The 16,585-nt window shown below is 51.1% G+C and overlaps 1 protein-coding gene across 3 annotated transcripts in view; it reads left to right on the forward strand.

Annotated features, from left to right (window-relative positions):
* Positions 1-16,585, forward strand: part of Slc12a5 (solute carrier family 12 member 5) — a 38,580-nt gene that overhangs the window by 14,912 nt on the left and 7,083 nt on the right. For all 3 annotated transcript variants that reach the window (XM_075963040.1, XM_075963042.1, XM_075963043.1), the window contains 13 exons: positions 312-442; positions 3,036-3,277; positions 3,949-4,160; positions 6,023-6,193; positions 6,446-6,544; positions 6,691-6,748; positions 10,247-10,421; positions 10,984-11,102; positions 11,385-11,483; positions 12,541-12,660; positions 12,928-13,032; positions 14,129-14,297; positions 16,243-16,438. In XM_075963040.1, coding sequence (XP_075819155.1) covers positions 312-442; positions 3,036-3,277; positions 3,949-4,160; positions 6,023-6,193; positions 6,446-6,544; positions 6,691-6,748; positions 10,247-10,421; positions 10,984-11,102; positions 11,385-11,483; positions 12,541-12,660; positions 12,928-13,032; positions 14,129-14,297; positions 16,243-16,438 — 1,896 coding nt within the window. The remainder of the gene's footprint in view (positions 1-311; positions 443-3,035; positions 3,278-3,948; positions 4,161-6,022; positions 6,194-6,445; positions 6,545-6,690; positions 6,749-10,246; positions 10,422-10,983; positions 11,103-11,384; positions 11,484-12,540; positions 12,661-12,927; positions 13,033-14,128; positions 14,298-16,242; positions 16,439-16,585) is intronic.

Consider the following 16,585-nt stretch of genomic DNA (forward strand, 5'->3'; position numbering starts at 1 on the left):
TTGGGGTTAGAGAAGGAGGCAGATGCTGGTGTTGAATAGGGCAGTGGTCACCTTCTCCCCTACTCAGCCTGAGAACCTCTTGTCTGCCATCCTATTTTCTGAGCTATGACCTCCTTACAGGGGTAATTAGCGACCTGGGAATAATTACTGCCGCAAACTCCATGCAGAGTGCTTGGCTGTAGTCTTCTTTCTGGGGCGGCAGCCCGAGGTCTAGAGAAACCATCTTCTGCCCTCTGTCCCTAAGTCCTGCTCACTGCAGAGCTGCCCGGGGCCCTCTGACCTTCTCGCTGATCCTAGTTTTTTTTCTGCAGCTGGTGGCTCCTACTACATGATTTCCAGGTCTCTGGGCCCAGAGTTTGGGGGCGCCGTGGGCCTCTGCTTTTACCTGGGCACTACCTTTGCTGGGGCTATGTACATCCTGGGCACCATCGAGATCCTGCTGGTGAGAGGGGGAGGGGAGGAGGCGTGGGGTCCCAGGCTGTCAGCCACTTAACGAGTGTTCCCCGAACACCTGCTATAGGTCAGGCCACACTGCCTAAAGCTAAGGCCAAAGGGAAGTTGGATGTGGTCTGTCTCAAAAGAGTTCCCAGTCTGGCTGGGGAGACAAGATACAATAATTATGTAACACAAACAGCTGTGGTTTATCAGGCACCCACTGAGCTCTCGGAGCTCCAAGTGCTTTACAGTCATTATCGCGAATCCTTAGAGGTTTAAGTATTATGATGGCATTTTACAAATGAGAAGCCCCAAAAGGCAAATAGATCACTAGCTCAAGGTCACTCTGCTGTGGGGGAAGTGGCAGAGGCGGTTGGTAAGAGTTAAAATAACAGCTGGAATAATGAGAGCCCACCACATTCCAGGGAGTGTGCCAAGTGCTCTTTGGGCCAGGCGGTGGCAGCACGTGCCTTTAATCCCAGCACTCAGGAGGCAGAGGCAGGTGGATCTCTGTGAGTTCGAGGCCAGACTGATCTAGAAGAACTAGTTCCAAAGCTACAGAGAAACCCTGTCTTGAACCCCGCACCCCCCTCCCCCCTGCCCAAAGTGCTCTTTGGATGTTGGTTGCAGAGCTCCGACAGATGTTCTTGGGTTGTAAAAGAGAACAATGAAGGACCGTGTAGAGAGATTTCTTAGGATGGAGAAAGTCTAGGTGTCTGGACTGAAGGACGGGCAGGGCAGCTGCCTAGGCCTCCTGTTTTTTCTGTTTGAATGGGTGCAGAGTAGGGAACCTTGGTTTAAGGAAAGGGGTGCAGTTTAGTTGCCTAGAGTGCTCCAAGTCCTGGCTATGCTTCTCAGAACAATATACACACTACACCTGGGAGGCGGAGGCAGGAGGATAAGAAGTATGAGGTCGCCCTCAGCGACATAGTGAGTTTGAAGTCTGTCAGGGATGCTAGAGATCCTGTCACAAATGAAAAGTGGAGCTAACATTTCCCAACCCCCTATCCTCTGCAAGCCCTAAGATTTTAAGAGTAGCAGCCCCCCACCCCCCATGAATCTCTCATGTGTTAGAAGAGAGGGCAAGGCCAGAGAGTCTCAGAAACATGTTGAGGGATGTGAGCCTACATCCCGCTGACTTCCAGGATCTGTGCTTGCCCACTCTCCCTATGGTTTTAGGAACCAAAACAGACAGAGACAGAGCTTCCGGTTTGGGGGCAGGAGAGAAGAAATCGGGGACTGGGGGCTGGAGGGGGCACATTGGGGCAAGCACTGTGGACTCTACGGCATCTCTAGATGCATTGTCAAACAGTTCTGCCCACCGCCTGACACTGGAACAATGTCAGAGTGAGGGAGAGAGGGAGCTAGTGAAAATCAGAAGCATTTTTGTGTGTAGCTCTTGCATTTCTGTTCTTTTATATGATATTTTGTTCTGTCTTTGTAAAACACAACTCCACCTATAAATATTTCCTCAAGAACCCGAAAACTCCCTTTATTTATAAATAAAAAGTAACTTAAACAAACATAAGAATTGTAAGTTTAATGTAGGCATTTTAGAAGTATGAATTATGCAAGACATCCCATTTTAATTATTTAATAAAAGCTTCCATTGTTTTATTTTTGTTGTTGTTCTTTTCTTTTCTTTTGTTCTTTGAGACAAGGTTTCTCTGTGTAGCTCTGGCTGTTCTGGAACTTGATCTGTAGACCAGGTTGGCCTTGAACTCAGAGGTCCACTTGCCTCTTCATTCCAAGTGCTGGGATTAAAGGCCTGCACCACCCACCCAGCTAGTTGTTTTCATTAGGCAGGGTCTCCTTATGGTTCAGGCTGATTTGATACTTTTGATCCTCCTTCCTCAGCCTCCTGGGTTCTTGGATTACAGACACTGATATTTGGATATCCCTACAAACACATCTACAATTATACACACACACATGGGTAAATATTTCCACATATAAATTTATAGAAATGAGATCATAAGATACAATTGTCTTATAGAACTTTGACCTTATTCACCCAATGCCACCACACATAGTTTTGAAACTCTTGAAACAAGGTCTTGCTATGTAGCTTAGGCTGGTTTCAAATTCTCCTGCCTGAGCTTCCCATAGTTTGGGATTATAAAGTCTGTACCACCATGCTCACAGTGGATAGTTTTAGCATCAGTCCCTATAAATTTATGCCTTTTTTGCCTTTGCTGCTGGGGATGAACCCAGGGCTTATATTCATATCAAATGTACTTTTTATCACTGAGCCATGCCACAATCTCATGCCATCTTTTTAAATAGCTTTGTAGTTTAAGTAGAAATAAAATACCCTCTAGGGATAAGCATCTATTTTCCACCTTTATATCATAAATAATAAAAGTAATAACTATAATTAATAGCTATAATAAATAATAGCAGTGAAGAACCTTTCCCAACATCTTTGAGTGCTATTTGTATTGGCCGCTTCATAAACATTGCAGAAGAGCCCACAGCATCTTTAGCCAGGCCTTTCTTGATGGATATCACTTCCCATCTTGGAGATAATTTCCCTGGGGTGAGTCTCAGCTGGCCTTTCCTAGGTCATCTGTCTGACTTGCTTTGCTCCTTTCCTGCAGGCTTATCTCTTCCCAGCCATGGCCATCTTCAAGGCAGAAGATGCCAGTGGGGAGGCAGCGGCCATGTTGAACAATATGCGGGTATATGGCACCTGTGTGCTTACCTGCATGGCCACTGTGGTCTTTGTGGGTGTCAAGTACGTCAACAAGTTTGCCCTGGTCTTTCTGGGTTGTGTCATCCTCTCCATCCTGGCCATCTATGCAGGGGTCATCAAGTCTGCCTTCGACCCACCCAATTTCCCGTGAGTGCTGTCTTTCTGAGTCTACAATATTGTGGCCCTCACTGACCCAGCTCAGGTCAGCATAGTAAGAATCTCTGCCAGGTCCCTCTCTCTTCACCTCTCAGAACTAGAGTGTGTGGGTTGTGAGCAACATCCCTGCAGGGTAAATGTTTCCTATTTAGGGCAAGTTCATTCAGGATGGGATAACATTTTTGGAGGAGGGAAGAGGTTCTCTTGAGTGTGTCAGCTGCTTGCTGCTGGAAAAAGGAACACACTCTGTGTGGTGGGGAAGCTTCTGGATGGGTCAGCCTCCTAGAATGGACAATCTTAGTTTTTGATACCTTCCCTAGGGTGGAAAAGAACCCAAAAGAGAGAACCCAGGGCTCAGGTCCCCTTTGGTTCTCTTGCTTCTCTAGTACAGAGTTCCCTCTATCTCAGTGGCAGAGGACAGGGCTGCAGGCTGCTGTCCATGGTGCTGAGCACAATAGCACCAACAGGCTTGTTCACTACCTTGTCTGCATGCTAGACTCGCTTGGGAAACTATAGAAACGCCAATGGCGTGCGCCAGACAGAACCAGAATCTCTGGATGTGGGGCCCAAAATTCTGTGTCTCTAAAACTCCCAGTGATTCTACTGTGAAACAAGGGAGCGGTCTTGTTCTTCCCACCTCCCTTGCTTGCTTCTCTCCCTAGGATCTGCCTCCTGGGGAACCGCACGCTGTCTCGCCATGGCTTTGATGTCTGTGCCAAACTGGCTTGGGAAGGAAATGAGACAGTGACCACACAGCTCTGGGGCCTTTTCTGTTCCTCCCGCTTCCTCAACGCTACCTGTGATGAGTACTTCACCCGAAACAATGTCACTGAGATCCAAGGCATTCCTGGTGCTGCCAGTGGCCTCATCAAAGGTTGGGGGAAGGGAAAGGGCTGGTGTCCATGGAGTGCCTCGGGGATTATGGGTTAAGTTGTCAGGATTAGGGGCATTCCTTGGGTTTCAGTCAATTCAGTCAGCTTTAATTGGGCATCTTGTGTAGGCCATGTTCCGTCCTAAGCAGTATGGAGAAGGGGAGGTGAAAGAGTGGAATGCACTTCATTGTTACCGAAAAGAAAGCCAGTCTAATAAGTGTTCTCTGCCTACTAAGTACTTAACAACCGTGCCAAAGCACTGGGACCACAGCATCCACGAGTCTCAGTACTTGGCCTTAGGGATTTTAGTGACAGAAAGAGTTGTTAATAGATTCTGATCCATAGAGATGTGTATTCAGTGAACAGAGAAGCACAAGGAGACACAGCATCCATATATATCAGATGTCAAGAACAAGGCTTCCTGCACTTGCCAAGGGAGGCTTTGGAGGACAAGCAAGAGACTGTCAGTTGTGTAGGGGAACACGGGAATTGCAGAGCAAAAGACAGCCTGTTTAATGTGTGTGACTGTGGGAATCATAGCCTGTCCTTTGGACTGTGAATCATTCGATGTGACTTGGGGGCTGTGTACAAAGAAAAGACAACATGGAATGATGCTAGAGAAGATGGCACAGGTCAGACTGTTGCAGGCCCTAGAAGCCTTGCTGCAGAGTTTGGGTTACATCCTGAAGGCAGCAGGGGTGCAGAAGGAGGCAGATGCTGTGAGCCCAGGAGAACGAGGACTCTTCTGAGAAACAGGGATAGTTTCAATGGCAGTGGAGTAGGGGTTCTTAACTAGAGCTGTTTTGCACTGGAGGTGGCCAGCCCATCCATGTGCACATGCACACACATACACATACACACTTTATTTTGTGTGTTTGCATGTATATGTACACACATGCCAAGTACATATAGAGGTCATAGGGACATCTTGCTGGGGGCTGCTCTCTCCTTCCACCATGTGGGTCTCCGGGTTTGAACCCAGATTATCAGATTTGGCAGCAGGTGCCTTCACTGACTGAGCCATCTTGCTGGTCCCTGGAAATATTTTTTTTGGTCATCAAAACTAGAGGGATTGGGGCTAGATAGATGGCTCAGAGGTTAAGAGAACCAGAGGACCCAGGTTTGATTCCTGCACCCAGATGGTGGCTCACAACCATCTGTAACTCCAGTTTCAGGGGATCTGATGTCTTCTGGTTTCTGCAGGCACAAGGCACATATGAGGTTCATAGACATGCATGCAGACACAATACCCATGCACATAAGACATGAGGAAAACTTGAGGGCTGCTCACATTTAACGTGTAGATGACAGGCTTCTGCCTAACACCCTGCGGTGCTGTTTGAGAGCCCCTGTAGCAGAGTCATCTACCCCAGCTGCCGCTGGTGCAAGGTGGAGGAGCCCTGGAGGGGGAAGAAAAGCTTGTTTGAGAAATATTAATGAGTGGTGACGGGTAGAAGTTGAGATGCTTTGAAGCAGGGGAAGGGAACAGGAGCAGCTGACAGCAACGCCAGGGTGTTTGAACTGATTGATGCTAGTGCCATAACCAAGATGAGAGATGCAGGGACAAGCCGGGGCTTGAGGGCTGATGAGGTCAACTGGGGACGTATGGAGTCAGTCTTGGAGAAGATTTTCTGTGTCTGCCCCACTAGATTGGGCTATTTAAGGGCAGAGACTCAGTCCCATTCAGCTTTGAAATCTGTGTCCCCACCCTGGCAAAACATAGGAGCTTGGAAAATGGTGTGCGTGAACGGCCAGTTGTGGGAACGAGATCCGGTTGGTCTTACCTTTCTGCTCCCTACCCTCCTGGTCTAAGCTCTGGCCCCCAACTTCCGGTCGTCTCTCTGAGTGTCTCATCTTCCTACAGAGAACCTGTGGAGTTCCTACCTGACCAAGGGGGTGATTGTGGAGAGGCATGGGATGCCGTCAGTGGGCCTGACAGATGGCACCCCCATCGACATGGACCACCCCTATGTCTTCAGTGACATGACCTCTTATTTCACTCTGCTTGTCGGCATCTACTTCCCCTCAGTCACAGGTGAGGGGAAGCTTGGGGAGGGAGGCCTGTGCCTGGGAGTGGGTGGGCAGGAGATTCAGAGACAAGTGGCTCTCCCTGCCACCTAAGCAGTAGGTACTTGTTCAGGCCCTATGGGAGAAAGGAAGGAATCAAGCTCCAAAAAGATAGCAGAGGAGCCAGGGTGATACCAGTGAGGTACCAGGCTCCCAACTCCAATATGTGTCCTTTCCTCAATGGCCCCGGCCTCTATCTGAACTGCACTTCTGCCTACAGGGATCATGGCTGGGTCCAACCGGTCTGGAGATCTGCGGGATGCCCAGAAGTCCATCCCTACCGGAACCATCCTGGCCATTGCCACCACCTCTGCTGTCTGTATCCTACACAGCTGGGTGGTGCCCACCCTGGGTGTGGGGGGAGTATTGCAGGAGGTATGGAGGTTGCTACCTTCTCTGGTGGCTCAGGATGGGCAATGGTGGGGCATCACCTTGCTAGGGATTCTCCTTCATTCTCTACATTAGACATCAGCTCTGTTGTTCTGTTCGGGGCCTGCATTGAGGGGGTCGTCCTGCGGGACAAGTAAGTCAAGGAATGGGGGTGGGTCTTGTCCTGGGGGAGGGGCAGGCTCAGGAAGAAACAGACCTGGCAGGGTGGCCTGAGCACAATACTTGCTGATTTACTCATTTTCTTCTTACTGAGTATTTTATCTTTCTTGTCACTGAAACTTAAGAAGCTCCACAGATGTCCCTTTGGTTTGGGATAATCATCTATTTATTTAAGATCTATTCATTCATTCATTCACCTAACACCCCTGTGTATTGTTCACTGCCTTCAAGGTTCTGAGGGAAGCAAAGAGTAACACAGATTTTTGTACAGGGCTACAGAGAGCACAGGAGGTTCAGTGTGACCTGGTCAAGCAAACACATTAATAAATACATTACTGCTATACTGCTAGTTTTAAGGTAGTTTGACTCCTTTTTTTTTTTTTTTTTTTGGTTTTTGAAGATAGGGTTTTTTTTCTGTATACTTCTGGCTATTCTAGAACTTGCTTTATAGATCAGGCTGACCTTGAACTCACAGAGATCACTTGTGTGCCGGGATTAAAGGTGGTACCACCATACCTGGCCCATTTATCTCCTTTAGTTATAGACCTCCCAGAGATCACCAGGGTCCCTTCACCTCGGCTCTTCATCCAGCATTTGAAGGACTTCAGCAGACACCCGAGGAAAAGCTGAAAGGGGCTTTTGTACATTGTAATCTGTCCTGCACCAACCATAGGCCGAAAGCATTAGACTAAAGCTCAGTTTGTGTAGACTATTATTGTCATTAATAATAATTATTATTGTCATTAATAATAATGTGCATTGGGGTTTTGCTGCATGAGGGTGTCAGGTACCCTGGAACAACTGTCAGTTGTGAGCCACCCTGTGGGTGCTAGGGATTGAACCTGGGTCCTCTGGAAGATCAGCCAATGACTTGCTCTGGTCATTGTTCCCTAAACAATACAGTGTGACATCCAGGTCCACAACACTTCCAGTGTGTTAGGAGTTGTGAGTCATCAGACACGATTCTGAGTCTTCAGGGAAGTGCGTGCCTGCCAGTGGATACTTTGTCACCTGTAGATCTGACCACCACAGAATCTGGCATCTTGGGAACAGAGACCCACCCCACACAGATTCTGAGTGATGCTTGCCTCAGTTTTCCTTCCCAGTTTCTTTAAATTTTTTATTTATTACCAGTCATGATGGCACATACCTTTAGTCCTAGCACTCCAGAGGCAGAGGCAGGCAGACCTTTGTGAGTTCAAGACCAGTCTGGTCTACTAGTGAGTTCCAGGCCAGCCAGGGTTGTGTAAAGAGACCTTGTCTCAAAAAACAAAGAAATTATTTTTTAATAGCAGTGCATGTGTGTGTATGTGTGCATACTTAAAGCTGTATTGGGTTTAGCACCCTGGTCCCTCGCTTCTGGAGAGCATGTGAACACACAAGGAGCAGGGGGATGGAAGGGACTCACATTAATACTTTGGTTTCTTTGTGGCAATGCAATGGGGTTGTGAGGCTGGGCAGGAGTCAGGATGGGGGCCTGGTCTGGAGTCAGGATGGGGGCCTGGTCTGGAGTCAGGATGGGGGCCTGGGCTGGAGTCAGGATAGAGACCTGGATTATAGTCAGGGTGGGGACCTGGACTGGAGTCAGGATGGGGGACTGGACTGCAGTCAGGGTAGGGGCCTGGGCTGGAGTCAGGGTAGGGGCCTGGGCTTCAGTCAGGGTAGGGGCCTGGGCTGGAGTCAGGGTAGGGTCCTGGGCTGCAGTCAGGGTAGGGGCCTGGGCTGGAGTCAGGGTAGGGGCCTGGGCTACAGTCAGGGTGGGGGCCTGGGCCAGAGTCAGGATGGGGGCCTGGGCTGGAGTTAGGATGGGGCCTGGCTTTTCCACAAGGAAATTAAAGCTTGATTTTGTTTTAAGAAATGGAGTCCACTGCAAGATCTTTTGGTGGGGGTGTGGCCCAATCAAGTGAAAATTTGCTTCTGTGATGTTATTTTAGAGTCGTTTGACCTCCGTGCATCTCATTTCATCATAGACCTCTCACGAGACTGCCGCCAGTCCAGCATCCCTCATTCACCGCTCTGCCTGGTGTTTGAAGGAGCTCAGCAATGTCCCCTGAGCACATCTCCAGGGACAGGATTCCAGCTGCTAAGCAGCAGCTCCACTTTCCCTCCTCTTCACCTTCCCTCTCTCCCCCCACCTCTCTCTCTCTCTCTCTCTCTCTCTCTCTCTCTCTCTCTCTCTCTCTCTCTCTCTCACCTTTTTAAGAATACTTGTTTTTATTTTATGTGCACGAGTGTTTACCTGCATGTATGTCTGTGTACTGCATACATGCCTGGTGTCTGTGGAGGCCAGAGTGAGTGCTGGATCCTCTGGGACTGGAGTCCAGGCAGCTTGTGAACTGTCAATATGAGTGCTGGGAACTGAACCAGGTCCTCTGGAGAAGTAACCAGTGCTCTTACAGCTAATCCATCTGGCACATGCCTTTAATGCCAGCACTTGGAGGCAGAGGCAGGCTTTTCTTTGTGAGTTCAAGGCCAGCCTGGTCTACAAAGTGAGTTCCAGGACAGTTAGGGTTGTCACACAGAGAAACCCTGTCTCAAAAAACAAACTAACAAACCAAAATATCAACCCCCCCAAAACAAAACAAAACAAACAACGTCTGATCCATCTACTCTGCCTCACCCCCGCACCCCTTTTGGAGGTGAGGTCTTGCCGCACTGCTCAGGCTGCTCTGGAATTCTTGGACTGAAGGAGTTCTCCTGCCCAGTTTCACGTGGCTTGGGCTGCGGGCACATGTGAGCGACCACACTGTTTAAAGCAGTGGCACTGATACAAAATACTTTCTTCTGATTTTGTTTTGTTTGTTTTTTTGAGGCAGGGCTTTTGTTTGTAGCTCTGGTTGTTCTGGAATTCACTCTGTAGACCAGGCTGGCTTTGAACTCAGATCTGCCTGCCTCTGTCTCCCGAGTGTTAGGATTAAGGGTGTATGCCACCCTGCCTGGCCTGATTCTTTTCTATTGTTTTAAACATTAGTTTATTGTATGTATGTATCTGTGTGTGTTTGCACATGTGCGTATCTGTGCCATTAGTGTCCATATGGATGAGAGTCAGTTCTGTCCCTTTACCCTGTGGGTCATGGGATGTGACAAGCGCCCTTCCCTACTAAGCCATCTTGCAGACCCTTTCCCGTTTATTCTTATACCACCAGCGCACACTGAAGCCGGAGTCCCCATTTTCACATGGAGATGCTGCAGCCCCATTGAGCCAATTAATTTTTTTAGGATCACGTTAACAATGAACTGTTTATTAAGATCATATTTATACCCCGTCCTGGGGAGTTTTCCTATTGCGTCTCCTATTCCCTCACCATTTGTGTGAGGTAGGCTCATGAAGATCCGCAGCTCACAGCAGAGGGTCAGTGATGTGCTCAAGGTCACACAGAAGCCAGGCCCTGCAGTCAGCATCTTTCTGGGCACACCGTTGGTGGTAGCATTGCTCACCCAATGTCCTTGTCCCCTCACTGTCTCTCTCCAGGTTCGGGGAAGCTGTGAATGGCAACCTGGTGGTGGGCACTCTGGCCTGGCCATCTCCTTGGGTCATTGTCATCGGCTCTTTCTTCTCCACCTGTGGGGCTGGACTGCAGAGCCTCACAGGGGCCCCACGCCTGCTTCAGGCCATCTCTCGGGATGGCATAGTGCCCTTCCTGCAGGTCAGTATGGCAGAGCCACCCCACACAGCAGATCAGCCATCTGGGTCCCTGCCCAGAAGACACTGCACCAGGGTCACCGCCAGCCTTGAGCTCCCTCCTGGGTACTGTGCCCCACAGCTGCACTAAAAAACAAGGGACTTTATTTGGGATTTGGCCTGTGATCTGTGCCATCTCTGAACACTATCTGCTTGTAGAGGAAGAATAGAGGGCGCTTCTCCAGCCTCGGAGCAGTTGGGGACTCAGAGAGCCAGCAACAGGGCTAGGAAAAGCTGTCTTTTTCTGTGATTCTTAAGGAAAAAAAATCTACTGAGCATACAGACACATGTTGCCTGTCCCTTAGGAGCCTTTGTCCCTCTGGGGGTCATTTCAGTGTCATTCCATGACTATGGCAGTGAGGGGGGGGGTGAGACAGAGAGAGCCTGTGTTCCCTTGGGTTCCCTAGAGGATGCAGAACACAGGCACCTCCCCATACCCCCTCACTGGTTAGACGGGTCCTGCCTCTGTTCCCCTGGTTCCCAAGACTGAAGGCTTCAGTCTCCCATGATGGCTGCTCTGTTCCCAGGTCTTTGGCCATGGCAAGGCCAATGGAGAGCCAACCTGGGCGCTGCTGCTGACTGCCTGCATCTGTGAGATTGGCATTCTCATCGCCTCCCTGGACGAGGTCGCCCCCATCCTTTCCATGTGCGTGCTAGGCCTGGGGCCCATCCTTTGGCCCCGTGAGCCTCTCTTCCTAGGTCCCTCCACCATCACCTTAACAGCTCCAGGAAGTTCCCCAACAGCCGCAGAAGCCCATCCTCTGTCATATAGATTCAGCCTCACACACAGCAGGCTGTGCTGTGAGGTTTGGTTTGTCGGCATGACCCTCTCCTCTCCTCTCTTCTCCTCCTTGCCTCTTTCCTCCGAGTCCTGTTTTCTTCTTCAAGCTCCGGTTTCTCTGTCTTCACAGTGTCTTTTGCATTCCAGGTTCTTCCTCATGTGCTACATGTTTGTGAATTTGGCTTGTGCGGTGCAGACGCTGCTGAGGACACCCAACTGGAGGCCACGCTTTCGATATTACCACTGGTGAGTGCCTGTTTCCCCACCCTTCCCACAGCCATTTCTCACCTCTCCTGAGCCCCACATTAGATCTGAAGTCTGAGCAGTGTCTCCTCCTCTACAGACAGCTCAAGGAAGATCGAAGGGAGGGTCTTATGGTTACAAACAGTAATGTGACATGGCCAGAAATGGCCCAGTGACCACTCCTGTGGCCACAGTACTCAACCTCTTACACGGTAGCATGGAGGTCAGAGTCAGCTGGACTCAAATTCACAGCCTGACTCTCCACTTCCTGCCAGCGAGAGCTTGGACTGATGATAGAGCCTCCTTGAACCTCAATTTCCTCATCTGGGAAATGGGCACAATAGCCACGCTCTCTCTTAGGTTTCTGGTGAGCTTGTTGGCAGGTGATGCAGAGAGGATTCTCTTCTGGAGGGGGCTCTTCTGTGACAGGAAGAACTATGCTCACTCCACAATGGGAAAGTTGAATTCACAGCAGGTGACTGACCCATGGTCACCCATAAGACTATGAGACAATAGTCTTTCTTTTTTAAGACAGGGTTTCTCTGTGTAGCCCTGGCTGTCTCAGAACTCTCTCTCTGTGTAGACCAGGTTGGCCTCAATCTCATGGAGATCTGCCTGCCTCTGCATCCAGAGTGCTGGGATTAAAGGTGTGCACCACCACTGCCTGGCAGGATAATGGACTTTCATGGAAGCCACATGATTTTGGTCTTAAGGTTCCTCCTCTTGCTGCTGGCCTCTTTCTGGAAGGTCCTGCTTCCAGTGTGTCCACGGACCTCTGTCTCAGAAACCATATGAACCCACATTCCTGGAGGGATCTGGCAGGGTCTAAGGGACAGAGCCTAGTGACTCTGGAGTCGGGTGGGACATGGATCCTTGTGTATGGCTACTTGTTTATTTAGAACGTCTGCACGGTGCTCAGGGTGACACCAGTGTGGCATTTAGATCTAGATGCCCATGTCTTGCCTAGGCCTTGCCTGCCACCCTGCTTTTGTTGCCCAAGCCCAGGTGTCACCATCAGCCCTGCAAAGGGCTCAGGGACTGGGTTCTCTTCATTTTCCAGGACTCTCTCCTTCCTGGGCATGAGCCTCTGCCTGGCCCTCATGTTCATTTGCTCCTGGTACTATGCGCTGGTAGCCATGCTCATCGCTGGCCTCATCTATAAATACATCGAGTACCGGGGGTAAGTGCCGGGAGGAGGCCAGGGGAGCTGAGGGTGGGCAGGGCGAGGAGTGCAAGCAGGGGACCCTATGGAGTAGGTTTAGAGAGGAGGCTGACGATGCCTTGAGGGACAGGCAAGAGAGCATCTAGATTTAGGAGTGATTTCAAAGGGACCAGCTACACAGCTACAGCTTGAGTAAGTCAGAAGGAGAGCGACACGGGAGAGATGGCTATGCCCTGGGACACTCCTGGTTTCCTGGACTCATGTGACCCCTCCCCCGGTCCCCAGGGCGGAGAAGGAATGGGGCGATGGGATCCGAGGCCTGTCTCTCAGCGCTGCTCGCTACGCTCTCCTGCGCCTGGAGGAAGGACCTCCGCACACCAAGAACTGGAGGTGAGTGGTGAGGGTGGCTGGGGGGGATGAGGGGGGGATGGCAGGGGAGCAGGGGTCCGATCTATCCCTCTGGCTGAGCGGTACCTCTCTCTAACCCCATCTCGCCCGAGCCCCCTACAGCTCTATGATGAATTGAGTCCTGGATATTTGTTTATTTGATCATTCCATTACTTGTGAAAAAAAAATTCCCAAACTTATGTTGTACGGCCAACTCCCTTCCTAGCCCTGGGGGTACCTGCCAGTTCACAGATCTGTGGAAATCACACAGAGAAGCAGAAAGACAATACTTCTGAAGCCTGCTCTCTTACTTTGAGAGGGACAGAGTCTTGAGGAGTCTTCAAATTATTGACAACATTTCTATTGAACATGAGGGGCCCCGGGGCTTCTAGACTCTTCCCCTTCTGCCCTTAGGTCAGGTACTTCCTAAGTGGCTACTGTACACACCCAGCTTGACATCTGTCCCCCTGGTTCCACCAAGGGTCAGGTTGGAAGTCAGGATTGTGGGCATATTACTAACCTGGGGCTCCCAGATACTGGGCTTGGCACTGTCTGTAGATTCTCACGCAGTCAGCATAGGGTCCAGCCCAGAATTGGTACTTGGTGGATACTATGAAAGCGATGGAGAGTGGGAGGAATGCCAGGCTGAGTGTGTGAAGAAGTGACGGGGAAATGGCAGGGAGGATGGCTGGATAAGCATCTACACATATGGAAGTCTGTCTGGGTGAATAGATGGATGTGTGAATGGGTAGGGGTGGGTGGGTATGTGGGTGACTGAGTGAATAAGGCCTGGTAGGTAAATTCATCTGGATTCTGCTGGATGACTGAAGGGTGAAACGGATGGGTGGGTGGCTGGATGGATGGATGAATGAGAGGGATGGAGCGATGGGTGGGTGGCTGGATGGATAGAGAGGGGTGGGCCTCCGCTGGAGGGTTTGCTGCTCAAGGAAATGGTTGCTGCGGCCCAGCAGGTTGCGGTGGATGGAGCCCAGGTGTGGGGGCCCAGGAGACAAATGGGTAAACAGATGTGACTCATGTGGTGGACGGGTGGGTGGGTGGGGAGTGGGAGGTGGGTCACGTGAACCTGCATCCTCTTCAGGCCCCAGCTGCTGGTGCTGGTGCGTGTGGACCAGGATCAGAACGTGGTGCACCCCCAGCTGCTCTCCTTGACCTCCCAGCTCAAGGCAGGGAAGGGCCTGACCATTGTGGGCTCTGTCCTGGAGGGCACCTTTCTGGACAACCACCCTCAGGCTCAGCGGGCAGAGGAGGTGAGCAGAGGCCGGGCAGGGTGGGCAGTAGGGGTCGAAAGTGTCGAAAGGTGGAAAGGCGGTCTTCACCTTACTGTACTTGCCTTTCGGTACAGCTCTGGGATGTCAGGGCACTCGGGAGCGTGTCTTCTCCTTAGAAGGGGAGTCTGAGGGTCAGAGGGTGAGCGAGTGCCTGTCAATTCTACCCACAGGGGCTGGGGAGGTGGCTCAGAGGAGGAAGCACTTGCTGTGAAAAGCAAGAGAACCTTTGTAAGAGCAGGCACTGGGATGTGGGGCTGTAGCTCTAGCGCTGAGGGTAGGGGTGGAGACAAGAGGATCTCTGGAGCTCACTGGACAGCAAGGCTAGCCAATCAGTGAGCTCCATGTTTAATGAGCACCTCAAAAAAAAGTAAGATGGAGAGTGGCTTAAGGAGATAGTTGATATTGACCTCTGACCTCCACATTCAACCCACAGAACCAAAGGCTGACAGAGCCAGAAGGGCCCATTTTATGGATAAGGACACTGAGGCTTAGAGTTCAGGTTACCCTGAGGCAGAAACTACTCTCTTCCTTCTGGAAGGGGAAATCTTTTAAATCTTTCAAGGTGTTTTAAAATCCAAGCAAAACAAAACAAAAACAAGTTCAAAGATCATCTAGGAGGAAGCCGGGGCCCAGCATGGGCTGGCAGGTTTCTGAAATCACAAGGCTGGCTGGAAGTCTAGCCAGGATTCGCACACGCCCCTGGCTCTGGGTCACCTGCTTTTGTCACATCCACAAAGGAGCATGCAGAGCCACTGGGAATGGGGCAGCCGGGTGGGCATGAACTGTATGAGAAGTGCCTGGAACCCAGAGGGCAGAGGAGGCCTGTCCTCCCCCAGGGCTGCAGCTGGGAGTAGAGAGAGAAAAGGTGAGATGGGGAGGGGCACCCCTAATAGCCTGTGACAGTTGCTGTTTCCACCTCACTGAGCCGCTCACACCAATCTATCAAGACTCAGAGCTGGAGGCCCCAGCTGGTCAGGAAAACGCTACGTGAACTGGCAGAGAGCATGCTGGGTACCAGGCATTAGGCTAGGCATACAGAGAGCATGCTGGGTACCAGACATTAGGCTAGGCCCAGGGAGAGCAGGACCAAGTGCTAGCCACAGGCCACACACAGGAAGGCTCCAGCCCCATTTGGCACTGTTGAGTGCTCTTCTGGGTTAATAAGGACAGGGCAGTATGACACATTAGGGCTATGATACAGGGCAGTGTCCTGAGCCCTCTCATGAATCAAGCTGTGTAAGCCTCCTGATTCCTAAGTGGAACTGCCCCCCCTCCCCTGGACGATAAGAGGAGAGGTTAGGTGACTTGCACGAAGCCACAGCCAGGAGGTGGCAGAGATGGAATTAGTTAGACATCAGGTCAGTGGTTGAGGGCAGAGCGGCTGAAATGAGCCTCCTGGCTCCTGAATCGTCACTTACATTAGCAGCCTGTCCTTACGCGAGCCTCGATTTCCTCATTGATAAAATGGGAACAGTGAGAACCCTTCCCCCAGTGCAGATTAAATGTGCACAGAAGGTGCCCATCATTTTTGTTAAAATAAATCATTACATTGTGTGGCCGTGTAGAGCAGCCTGGCTGAACTGTGGTCTAGGTGGAGGGTGGTCTCTGGGAGGATGGCACTGGGGTCAAGGGAGGAGCACGTGGGATGGCAGTGGAGAGCGTGTTGAGCAAAGGACAACTCAGAGCAACAGCAGGGTGTGCGGAGGTGGGGTGGGTCACTGGTGATGAGCAGGGACAGGAGCCATAGGTGATGAGGCGCTGGTGTGGGCCCTGGAGTCAGGTCAGATCACAGCTGAGGTTCAGGAAAATGGGATGGACGCAGAGAGAGGGAGGATGGTTGAAAGGACCGGAGGGAGGCTGTGAGCCTCAGCCTCAGCCCAGGCTGTCTGAGGCTGGTCCTCATCTACACACGCCTTCCCCACAGTCTATCAGGCGCCTGATGGAGGCTGAGAAGGTGAAGGGCTTCTGCCAGGTGGTGATCTCCTCTAACCTGCGCGATGGAGTGTCCCACCTGATCCAGTCTGGGGGCCTCGGCGGGCTGCAACACAACACGGTGCTAGTAGGCTGGCCTCGCAACTGGCGGCAGAAAGAGGACCACCAGACATGGAGGAACTTCATCGGTACTGATGCGGTCGGCTTGTGGGCTGCTCTGCTTCTGAGGTTCCTGAGTACAGCATGGTGTGGGCTCAGTACTTGCAGGTGGTACCACGTTAGCGTCTATGTCAGGCCCTGGGAGGAAGACGGCGCAGGACAGGGTGGGGTGAGGG

Source organism: Microtus pennsylvanicus, chromosome 2, assembly GCF_037038515.1.
Source record: "Microtus pennsylvanicus isolate mMicPen1 chromosome 2, mMicPen1.hap1, whole genome shotgun sequence".
Taxonomy (NCBI): Eukaryota; Metazoa; Chordata; class Mammalia; order Rodentia; family Cricetidae; genus Microtus; species Microtus pennsylvanicus.